The sequence below is a fragment of the Tenrec ecaudatus genome, chromosome 5 (assembly GCF_050624435.1).
Source record: "Tenrec ecaudatus isolate mTenEca1 chromosome 5, mTenEca1.hap1, whole genome shotgun sequence".
Taxonomy (NCBI): domain Eukaryota; kingdom Metazoa; phylum Chordata; class Mammalia; order Afrosoricida; family Tenrecidae; genus Tenrec; species Tenrec ecaudatus.
In genome coordinates this window covers 92,008,904-92,021,250 of record NC_134534.1, presented here as the reverse complement: position 1 = coordinate 92,021,250, position 12,347 = coordinate 92,008,904, and the positions used below count along the sequence as shown (strand labels likewise).

Genomic DNA, 12,347 nt, shown 5'->3' with positions numbered 1-12,347 from the left:
CAGTGCTGAATGGTTGTCATAGGAATCCTGTGGGCTGTGAGCCTAAAATATTTGCTCTCAGGTCTCCCCCTCCCCAGCCCCTACCATTCTTAAGTCCATAGTCAAAGTGACCTTGTGGTGGGGCTCTGCCCTCTATAGAATTCACTGTGTATTTAGCTTAGGTCCAAAGCTGGTCCTTCCAGGCCAGAGTCAACTCTCTTGTGACCACACTGCACCCAGTGCTGTGTCCTTGACCACGTCCTGATTTGTGCATCTATTTCCCCTGACATCACTGTCAGCCCTTTGAAAGCAGAATCATGTTTCTTTCAGTAACTTTCACCTTCACTATCTTTTGTTAAGTCAATGCCAGTTTAAGATTGTAATCAAGGCATGCACTCAAATAGGATTTTATGGTAACAAATCTTGGTGGCAAACCTTTTTTTCTGTCTCGCAGTTGCTTTGCCTTAATCTAGGTCGGTGGTTCTCAACCTTCTAATGCTGCGACCCTTTAATACAGTTCTTGGGATCCTAGACCTTTCTTTAGGCTAATGGTAGGTACACGGGAGTCCTAAAAGATTTATAACTAGAATCTGAAGATACACAGTTTAAAAACAGAAAATAAGTGATGTACTACATTTTAATTAAAGATATGTTTCCAAAATTTCAAGTATAATACATTTCATGCAGACTTTGTATGACAAAGAGAAAAGGCTTATTTTCATGTCACCTGACCTTGGAGGAGGGAGGCACTTTTCTTCTTTCTCCAAGTAGCGAGCCTGAGTTAACGCGACACTTCTGTTCATGCACTGTATAATGAAAACGAGACATGTTTGTACGCCGATGTCAGACACATGCTCGAGAGAACAGGAAGATCAACTAAAATGTTAGCTCTCAACAGCTGAACTCATTTTCCCAATTACAACTGCATGAAAACAAAACTAAAATAGCACAACATGATCTAGAGCAGCGTTGGTCTCAAGATTTTTGGAAATCTCCATTCTGCCCACCTATATAGTAGCTACTGATTACATGCGGCTATTGAACATCTGAGATCTAGCTACTGTAAACAGAAAATGAATTTTAAATTTTATTTGCTTTTAATTAATTTAAATAATCTAGTGGCTACCTTACTAACAGAGCAGAGTTATAACATGTGGAAATAGTGTGAGCAAAGCTAACAAAGAACTAAATAGGGAACATCAGCAAAATTGCTTCAAAGGATGCCTGACATGTTAAGTGCGAGCAAAAACTATTAGATTTTCTAATGAAGTACAGAAAACACAAAAGCCAGACCAAGGTACGCCAGGCTATAATTACCGATCCTTGCGGATTACAGATTCCGAACTGCATAGTGGACCCTTAAACACTGTAATAGTTAAGCATACCCAAACCCTACCATAGTAAAAAATCCGCATGTAATTTTTGATTCCCAACACAACCAGAAGTAGTCTGTTGACTAGAAGGTGTACAGATAATGTACATAGTGGCCTAATACTTTTTTTGTATTATGTGAATTATATACTGCACCTACACAAGAATTGAATGTGTCGATATGAAATATTTTCCAAAAAAATACATGGTTTTCAAGATGGTGGTGGGGGGGGGTCGTGCGGGGAGAGGAAGACTGTTCAGTTGCTACCATACAACATTGTGCTAATGTCGCCTCACATCAACCAACTGGAAATTAGAGTCAAGATGGGGGAGAGGGGCATGCATGCTTCTGGGAAGGCAAGTGCATTTCTGTTGGTGGGTAAACTGGGAAAAGCAACCTCGAATCAGGAAAAAAATGCCTAACTACTTACATACAACCCAAGGGGAGAATATGCCTGGTACTATGCTCCTAATTGGACACATTTGACGTAGTTTCTATTAGTCCTTGGTGAACTAGTCCTTGGTGAACCAGGCTGTGTGCTAGACTTCTGGGACTTTAGACTCTGTCCTTTATAGCCAGACAACATCCTTCAGAGGCCACACCAGAAGAGTTGATGTGAAGACCCCTTGGGTCAGGCACGCCCAGTCCTCAAAGTAACCTTTCTGCTTTTCAATACTCTAACAAGGTGTTGTGCAGCTGATTTACCGAATGCGACTCATTTTTTGACGGTTGCTTTCCTGAGTATTAATGTGGATACGAGTAAGATAAAATCCTTGAAAACTTCAATTTTTTACCCCATTGATCATATTAGGTATGAGGCAAGTTGTGAGGATTTTGGTCTCTTTACATTGGGTTGTCATCCATACAGAAGGTTGCAATCCTTGTTCTTATTCAGCAAGTGCTTCAAGTCCTCCTCACGCCAAGGAAAGTTGTGTTAATAAGGACAGCACACCAATAGCAAGTCACTTCATTAATATATTCCATTTGCCCCTCACTAGAACAAGGTAGTAGCCAGAATGTAACTGTTGCTATTTAATGCAAAAAGGACGGAGTTGGAGTTAATATGGAATCAGTCCACTGGAACCACTCTATCTATTTATCTAACAGTCCAGACTGGTTCAGTCAAGACTCTGAGGGAGAACACACACAATTTAAAGTGACCAACTTACAACAAGCAGATCCTAGAGGCAATCATTTTGTAAAAAACAAAACAAAAAGAGAAACTCAACTGTCACATTCAGATAATGTAGTTAAGGTGAATCTTACTAGCTTGCCCATTGGGTTTGTGTTTAATTCCCGTTTGTTTTGGTATTACATTTGTGTAGGAATGCTAATCACAAGAACACTGTGCTTTTATATTTGTACATATTTTAATTACAATAAAAAAACCCAGATAGCAAAAGGGATTGTTGAGGCAGTTTTTCCTTTTATTTATTTATTTTCAGTTTTTCCTTTTAAAGAGCACCTGCCATTTTTCAATTCTGCAAATCTGCACTTGACATTTTCTCACCTAACAATACAAGGACCATTCCTGTTAATTCATAACCTAACACTTTTTAAATTAGTATTGCACATTCGGTTTAGTTTGACTTCTGTTTTTTTAACTAACAACCGACACAAGAAGGCCACTAATGACAGAAAACTCTCCATGAATCTGCCATTGCCAGATGCTAGCTCCACATGCTGGTCCCTAAACTAATAGCCATGTGTCTGTAGACTTGGATCTGACAACACCCGCTGCCCTCCACCCAAAACACACAGCGGGCACAAGGCAGGCGTGGAACAGTCCTGAGGTGCAATATGGATGAAGCCAACCGTGGTCCATGCCAACCACGGAGAAGGCAATGTCAGAGGGTGCCATCATTGTTACCCTAAGAGTCTACTTGCCACCTGGAGTCCAAGTCTCTAGAAAGAATCATTAACAGGACAGGTAAAAAATATTATATATTTTCATTGTAAAATACATGTGGGACGTATTTCAGATTCAAGTGACGGCAAGCGTCGCTGCTGGGAAGGCATGTTATAATGGGCAGTGACAAGGACAGAGAGCAAACTCAGAAGGGTAGTTCTTGAGGAGACGCAACTCGGCCTAACAGAAAAGGCCAGTGACTTTCCAGAGGTACTTTTCCCGGTTAGTAACTAGTTATAACTAGTAGTCAAATAACTTTCAGAATATTAAAACAAATCTCTCATGTTAGGCGAGTTAAAGAAGCAGTGTTTTTCTCCTCCCGTTCTGATTAAAGAGTGATCATTTTGAAGGACAGCTAGTAAACCACTGTTGAACCACCTGGAGGCTAACTCCCGCTCAGGCCTGGCCCAGCATGTCTGTAGTGGCTACACACCACGTCCCCTCAACCGCAACGTCTGCCTGCCTGGCTTTGTAAGGAGCCAGCAAGGAATCTTCTGTAGACTACTTATTCCGGTTGGAAGCAAAGTTTATCATTTAAAAAAAGCATGGCATAGAACACAAAATTTTTGGTGGTCCCATCAAAGGAACTAGTTCCTGTCACTTCAGATAGGATACAAACGTAGCTGGGTAGAGGGCATCAGGAAGGCCCTTTGGCATTAGAACAAGTCCATGTAAGGAGAGGAGTGACCAGCACTGTCTCTGTATCGTACCTTTTGAGGTCTTTCTTTCAAACACTGTTTAGAACATTGCTCGGGAGTGGAAGCAAAGTGGGGTGGGCAATTCACTTAAAAAATTGGATTCTTGACGGAGTGGAGCACACCTGGGCCCACCAAGCTGAGGACGATAGCCCGGCTCGAAGGGCCCATTGTACAGAGAGGACCATACAGCCGGCCCCACGGTGAGATGTGACATCCTGCACTACCCCATGGCCCTACACGGGACAGCACTTGAGACACAGCGGGGGATGTGCGACTGAGCTGGCCCCACCACACTGAGGCAAACACTGGGGGCGTGCAATGGAGAAGTTGGGGAAGCAGAGCAAGGAAATCCTGAGGGAGTGTAAACTTTGGGGCCAGAAGTGGCACCCCACCAGACTCTTCCGGAAAACACTCCTAAAGGCCAACAAACAGACCTTTAACTACTAACAGATTTTTTTTTTTGCTGTCTTTTTGTTTTGTTTTTTTCTTTTAAATTTTGTACCTTACTGGCTTTTTTGTCTGTCAGCGTGTCAGTGTTGCTGCTGTCGAAGCCATGTTCTTATGTGCCACTGGGTGCTGTCAAAGCCATCTGCATTTGTATGCACATATTACTATATCAGCAGGTCCACCTAGACAAGATAGGCTGGACAAACAATGTGAGAAGAAAATAACGGGACCAACGGTCCCAGAGGCACATGAGAGTGTGGGAGGTAGGGGAAGGGAGGAGGTGCTGGCCAACACAGGGACAAGGGAACAACGAGTGGTTCAAAACCAGTGCCAGGGAGGGGATGGGAGGGCTGGTAGGGAGAGATCAAGGGCAAGGTAACTGAGAGGAATTACTGAAACCAGAATGAAGGAGAACATGGTAGTGGGACAGGAGGAAAGTGTAAGGAAATAGAGGAAAGGAGTAGGAAGCAAAGGGCATACAGAGAAGCCTAAACACAAACATGTACATATGTAAATATTTATGATTATGGGGGAAATAGATCTATGTACATATATTTATAGGTTCAGTAGTAGGGTAGCAGGTGGACATTGGGTCTCCTCACACACACTCCCTCAATACAATAGCACCTTGCTCAGCTAAATGGTCATTCCACCTTCCCGACATGATTCCTGAAGACAAACGGGTGCATAAGCAAACGTAGTGAAGAAAGCTGATGGTGCCTGGCTATCAATAAGATATAGTGTCTGGGGTCTTAAAGGCTTGAAGGCAAACAAGCGGCCATCTAGCTCGGAAGCAACAAAGCCCACAGAAAAGAAGCACACAGCCTAAGTGAATACAAGGGGTTGAACGGACCAGGTAGCAGACACCAAAGACCAAAAACCACCATTGTGTGATCACCTTCCTCACATAAACGCTGAAGACGAATGTGTGCATAAGCAAGTGTGGTGAAGAAGGCTGATGGTGCCCGGCTACTAAAGAGATATAGTGTCTGGGGACTTAAAGGCTTGAAAGTAAACAAGCGGCCATCTAGCCCAGAAGCAACAAAGCCCACATGGAGGAAGCACACCAGCCTGTGTGATCATGAAGGGCCGAGGGGACCAGGTTTCAAACAACAAAGGCAGGGGGAAAATAATCACATCACTGTGAATGAAGGGGAGTGTGTGATGTGGACCCATCTGTAGACAGCTGGACATCCCTTGCAGAGGGGTAGTGGGGAGGACATGAGTCACTCAGGGTTCAGTGTAGCAACAATGAAACTCACAACCTTCCTCTAGTTCTTGAACGCTTCCTCCCCCCAACTATCATGATCTCAATTCTACCTTGCAGACCTGGTTAGACCAGAGGATGCACAGTGGTGCAGTGGGGATCTGGAAACACAGGGAATCTAGGTCGGATGAACCCTTCAGGACCGGCGGTGAGAGTGGCGACACCGGGAGGGAAGGGGGTGTAGAAAGGGAGAACCGATCTCAGGGATCTATGTGTAACTTCCTCTCTGGGGGATGGGCAGCAGGAAAGTGGGTGAGGGGAGATGCTGGGCAATGTAAGATAAGATAAAATAATAATTTATAAATTATTAAGGGTTCATGAGGGAGGGGGGAGCAGGGAGGGAGGGGGAGGGAAAAAAGGAAAATGAACTGATTCCAGGAACCCAAGTAGAAGGCGAATTTTGAGAATGATGAGGGCAACGAATGTATAAGGGTGCTTTACTCAACTGATGTATGTATGGATTGTGATAAGAGTTGTATGAACCCCAATAAAATGATTTATTAAAAACAAAACTGGATACTTACTTGATTTACAATCTCCTGCAGTAGTTTAACATCTTTTTCTCGAGAACCCGTGCTCTTTTCGAGTTGCAGGTGAAACGCTGGAGAAAATGACTCTCCCACCACTTTTAATCCGGAAATGCTGAGGAAGGGAAGCACACATACATAAATCCCTTTCTGCAATCATAAAAAAACAAGCCTTCATTTCTCAGTGTGCATATATAACAGGAAGTAGTGACTTTTATTGGGAACATCATTATAACTGTGGTGGAATTCCAACTGATCACACACACAAAGGTTAAAAAATATATCTTCTAGGCCAAGGGTTCTCAACCTTTTTAAACAGGGGGCCAGTTCACTGTCCCTCAGACCCGTTGGAGGGCCGGACTATAGTTAAAAAACAAACAAGCAAAAGCATGAACAAATTCCTATGCACACTGCACATATCTTATTTTGAAGTAAAAAAACCAAGGCAAAAACACATGGCGAGCTGGATAAATGTCCTCGGTGGGCCGCGTGTGGCCCGCGGGCCACAGTTTGAGGACCCCTGCCCAGGCAGTGCTTCCTAACTGAGAACCCCCTGCAATGTTTCCGTGAGTATATTATGAGTAGAAAGGCTCCCTGCTCCTGTGAGGTATCTTTCATTTCACAGAGAAAACTAGACCTCCACTAAGGTCTACCTGATCCTGCTACCTTGCCCATCACATCGGTGAGGCTTGCATCCTTACATATCTTCTTCCAGGTCACCTCCCCTGGGCCTTGCCCTCACTGTTTCCTCTGACTGTACACCATGTACAGGGACTGTACATACTAGGTTCTAGTTCGACTGTCATCTCTCAGAGGGCTTCTAACATCACCTAATTCAGGGAGGGGTCTGCTGCATCTTATCCTATTATCAGCTATGTCTGTTTCCTTCGCAGAAACCTATTTCCTTCGTGGGTTTACACACGGCAAGGATTAGCGCTTTTATAGTCTTTAGTCTACAGACAATAGTATATAGTCAAAAAATAGTCTTTACTTATTTCTTTAGTACCTTGCCTTTCTTGAAAATTATGGGAATTAGCTAACATTAAAATAGTATTTGATCACTAGAAATGGTTACATTTTAAAGTTTCCTTATTTGCAGTCTTAGTTTTAAATTCTGCTTGAATTAGGACTCATCTCTTTTTTCTTGTCTGTTGTTTCAGGCAAGGCAGGTTTCTTAGGGAGAGGGGTGAAGGCTGCTATTTTCAAATGTTTATATGGCAGATGTCATAAGAACCATATGTCATATTACTTTGTTACCTTCTGGGACACAATGATATCACATGACTGTCTGAAAGTAAGCTAAACAGATTACTTAGTTTTCACTCAATCTCACCTAAAATATCTATATAGCTCTTAGAATGAAATTAGCACAAAAAGTATTGGAAGCATATTTGAATCCTTCCAATTTAACATTCCACATCCTTTTGTTCAATGACTATCCCACACCATGTCCTGTTCACTCTGGGCTGGGTACTGGAACTTATTCTGACTTTCCAATCACTTTTCTTCTATTAATTTGTGTGCCATTTACTTAGAAGCATTGTCATGCTAAGTAAGATATCACAGTAAGCAAGGTTTCAGATTTGAATCATGGACTCTCAGAATCGAGGGCTTTTGGAATGTGAGGGCATCTTCTACATTCGTTCTCTCACTAGTGCAGATACATGCCATCTACCTTTAAAACTTGTTCTCTATGCAATTTTTGACTGTTTCAAAATTATATACAAAGAAGTAAGTTCTTTAAGGTCATGTAGTCTCAGAAGAGAACCTAAAACTTTTTGCTTTTTAAATAGCTTACAAATGAATCAAATGGCCTGAATTTTCCTTAACAAGGCACTTGAAGGCCAAGCTAACTTGTGTTTTGACAGATAGGTAGGGGAAGCTAATGGGAGATAAAACAAAACAAAATGCCAAATTTTTCTGCCTAAATTAAAGTTTAACTAAACCAAATGAACACGAGCGTTTTAGCTTGAGTTCAGAATTACAGTCTATTCCATGAGGTAAAGAATTTTGGATAATATTCTTCTATCCAAGTGGGTAACTATCAAGCCCTGGGCAAGGTATCAGAGCTAAGGCAATCCGTAAGACACACTTGGCTTCGGTCCTTTTGTGTTTAGTCCAAGGAGGGCATTAGACACAAGGAACCATCTGTGTTAGCAACTGGTAATCTTCCAGTTTCTGACAAAGGGGCAAACTAGTTTGGCTACTGACTTCGTGAACTGATTAGAAAAACAATTTTAAATTACTCGGAATTAATAATTGAAAATATTAGAAAAAAGGAAATAAAACCAGTAAATTAAATTCACTGAGAAAGAGTAAGAAGACAAATACATGGAAAGATAGAAACAGAAATCAAAATGAGAATATAATACAGGCACAAGAGAGGAAATTAGATATCATCTACACTTCAACACAAAGGTCCCAAGTCTAGAAAGCCTCTGCTTAACTGCTAAGCAATAAAAGAATGAAGCCTTTTCCTAAACAGTTGCTACATAAAGCAGAAAATATAGGAAAACTACCTGATAACATGGGTGTAACAAAAGACTGTCGAGGCTGCCATAACATGGGTGTAACGCATTCACTACCATACATGAAAACTGAGTTTAATTCCATTCAGACCCACAGTGACCCTGTATGTAAGAGTAGAACTGCGCCATAGGGATTTCTTGGCTGTAGTCTCTAAAGAATCCTATCTTTTACAACAAAACTGTAGAAAATACATTTCAATTAGTACAGCATGGTGGTTTAACATCAGAAAGTATATTGCTGTAAGTAGGAGAGACCAAAACATGATATATCTTAATAGGTGTGAAAAATATTTTACAAAAGTTCAACATCTATTTATGAATTTACAAAAAACTTTGCTTTTCCAAATTTAGGAATAAATTTATAAAGGCCACCTATCTAATTTATAATTTATAAAGGCAACCAATACTATGTTGCTTTATATTTAATGATGAAATGGTCCTGGGAATATAGCAATTAAGGATGTTTGCTATTACTGCCTCCATTTAAAACAGTACTAGACCCCACTATGAGAAATGATGCCTCTCAGTGACTAAGGGCGATACAGGGGACAGCACCGGAGACACAGTGTGGGAATTGCACCTGACCTGATCCCACCACACCGAGGCAAATCACTGGGGGAGTGCAGCGGAACAGCAAGGGAATGGAGTGGCAAGGTCCCCAGGGAATGCTGAAAGTGGACTTTGGGCCCAGGGCGTGGTGCCCCAACAGACTGGACTGGAAAACGCTCCTAAGGGCCAGCAAACGATCCCTGAACTAACTACAAGCTTTTCTCTTGTGGAAGAAAAACAAAACAGTACTAGAGAGACCTTGATCGATGAAAAAAAGATAAAACAAAGTAAGATGCACAAAAATTGGGAGAGGAGGAGAGAAACTATTATGTAGGTAATAGAATGTTTATGCATATGATGACAACAAAATCAAATAAATTACTGAAAATATGAAAAGCTTAAAAATTGCTGGATATAAGAACAGTTCAGAGAAATAAGTAATCAGCAAAAAAAACATATACAAAACAAAAGTACTCCGCCTTTAAGTAAGAAGGGCTTATGATGGTTGGAGGACCATTTCTTTAGGTGTCACGGGAAGGAAGATTGGCCTAGACATCAACAAACTCACTACCATCCAGTCTATCCAAAATTGTAGCAACCCTATAGGACAGGGTAGAACTGCCCCTGTGAGTTTCCACAACTGTAACTCTTTACAGGTGTAGAAAACCCTGCCTTTCTCCTGAGGAGCAGCCAGTGGTTTCGAACTATTGACCTTGTTGTTAGTAGCTCAACTTGTAACCATTATGCCACCAGGGCTCCAGGCAGACATACAGATTTATGTGGGGAAAAAAGGATGTTCTTCAGTGATAGCATGAGGCCAGGATAACAGCTCGCAGTAGATGGACTGCAGACAGGGAGTTACGGAGTCAGGAGGACAAGGTGTGAGACAGAAGACTGGACTGCTAAAACGAACATCAACACTATCAGTGAGTGGCATTTGGGTGTGGTGGTCATGAATGTATAGTGATTCCACTGTTCCCAGGCTGTGTTAATATTTCATGCAATCGATGTCGCTGGAACCAATACAAACAACATATCTCTATCTTAAATACAGCTTTTGTTACAATCAATCATATAGACACACCCAGAACTTTAATTACTTTTGCCCCTACTTTATTTAAGATGGCTGTGATCTACTACTCATTGATCAATTATTCTTTTCTTTATGCAAAGTCTGTGGGTTCCATACCTGGTAATAGACAAGACTTTCAAGACCAAGAGGGTATATTCAACCTTAAGGACAGGGAAAAAGAAACACCTGGGGCAATCCTGGATAATTTTTTGTAAGACCAAAATTGTCAGCAATCTCACAGTTTCCTCAACTCTAGAAAAATCTTACACTAGTGGCATAGTGGGTTATGTACACTCAGTTACTAACCACAAGGTCAACGGTTTGAACCCACCATCTGTCATCTAGGGAGAAAGATGAGGCTGTCTGTTCCTCTAAAGGTTTAAAGTCTCAGAAACCCAAAGGGCACTTGCTATCCCTATAGGGGTTGCTGAGTCAGAATCAACTTGATGGCTATGAGTTTGGGGATGTGGGGACTTTTACAGTAAAAAAAGAGAAACTTTCATATGGTTCACTTTAATTTTACTTTCTTTTTCTTGTATTAATAGAAATAGAACAGAATTTAGTAATTTATTAAGAAGTAACATGAGCAGTATAACGACAAGGACTTAACAATATAAAAAATATGCTAACTATTTGTATAGACTGGAGCGAGCTTCTAATATTTACTGGGCTTATTTCTAGTGGTAGGATGGAGGGTGGTTTGCTACTTCCATCTTTGTATCTTCTCTACTGCTATAACATTTTATTAATGAATTTTAATCATTTTGACAAAAACCAGATCATGATTATTTTAAATACCAGGATTTGGTTTTACGCAAATAGTGTATCAATTTAAGTGAATCACATTTTTGGTTTCTTAAGTTTCAAGTCCATCAGTCTGACCTCACCTATCAAAAGTTCAGAGGTTTTCACTAGTATTTTCAATGGGGTACAGATAAACATTAAATTCGTGGGAAATAGATAAAACTTACCCTTGTAAAGCACTATGAATTTGCTTGCATTTTTCTTTCAACACTGCAAAAATACCTGCATGAAAAAATACCGTTGGTAGTATACTTGGAATATTTGATATTATTACTCAAAGACACAGTTCATCAATTTAAGATGTAGCAGATTCTTCCATATACTTGAGGGCTAGAAAATTCCTTCCCTCTGACGGCCTGAGAGCTTTTGTGTTGGGCCTTAAGGAACCTGGTGCAGTCTCATTTTGCTGGTCTACTTTCAGCAAAAGCTGGGATAGTGTCTTCCAAGCAAAATAGTGACCCTTACACTATAGTAAATTTTATACTGTTTCCTTGGACATTTTCCTCATTTAAGGACAAGTGAGAAGAAAAAAAATAGATTACCACCTCCAAAAAGGTGCAAGTGTGAGGTTACCGTAAAGCAAGGATATTAAAGTGCACACAGACACACACCGTGTTCTGGCTCGCTGAATTAAAACCAAAATCATACATTGTGAAAACAAGCTCCCCGGTAAAAGCTTGCTTCGTCCTTTGTTTTCAGTTTTGATAAGGTGGCTCTATTATAGTAAAGTGTTACTTTTAATTCCTAATTGCCATTGTTATTATTTTTATTATATCCAGACAATCGTGCTGCTCGTGCCAAGGCTTTCATAGGTAACTAGTGCGCCACCTCACTTTCCTGCTCCTTGATTCCTTTATCTTCAAAACATGGGACTGCCTAATTTATGTTGTTGCAGCAAGTTTTTAATTTTTCCTTTTTTCTCCTTTGGCATTATGCTAATAACTTGGAGTCAAATGTAAAGGAAATACTATTTACTCAGTGATGACTGAAGAATATCTCAAATATGTCACTTCTAAATCAATGCCCCCCCCCTCCCAGCACTGCCGTATAGATTAGATAGAAGCCTGTCGATGTATTTCAGTAAACCCAGTAATCTAAGAACCTGCTAAGGGCAGGGTATCAGTGGGCCCACCAAGCAATTTCTCCATTGGTGAACCATGGTTGGCCTCAGTACCCAATGATGTGTCAAAGGCTG

General features: G+C 41.0%; 1 protein-coding gene across 2 annotated transcripts in view; it reads right to left on the bottom strand.

Annotated features, from left to right (window-relative positions):
* SPTLC1 (serine palmitoyltransferase long chain base subunit 1) overlaps window positions 1–12,347 on the bottom strand; it is a 61,344-nt gene that overhangs the window by 1,811 nt on the left and 47,186 nt on the right. The window contains exons 12-15 of one of the 2 annotated variants that reach the window (XM_075549749.1): window positions 11,320–11,374; window positions 6,197–6,314; window positions 712–785; window positions 125–132 (exon numbers count right to left, since the gene is read on the bottom strand). In XM_075549749.1, coding sequence (XP_075405864.1) covers window positions 125–132; window positions 712–785; window positions 6,197–6,314; window positions 11,320–11,374 — 255 coding nt within the window. The remainder of the gene's footprint in view (window positions 1–124; window positions 133–711; window positions 786–6,196; window positions 6,315–11,319; window positions 11,375–12,347) is intronic. The other variant, XM_075549748.1, reaches the window with a different exon arrangement.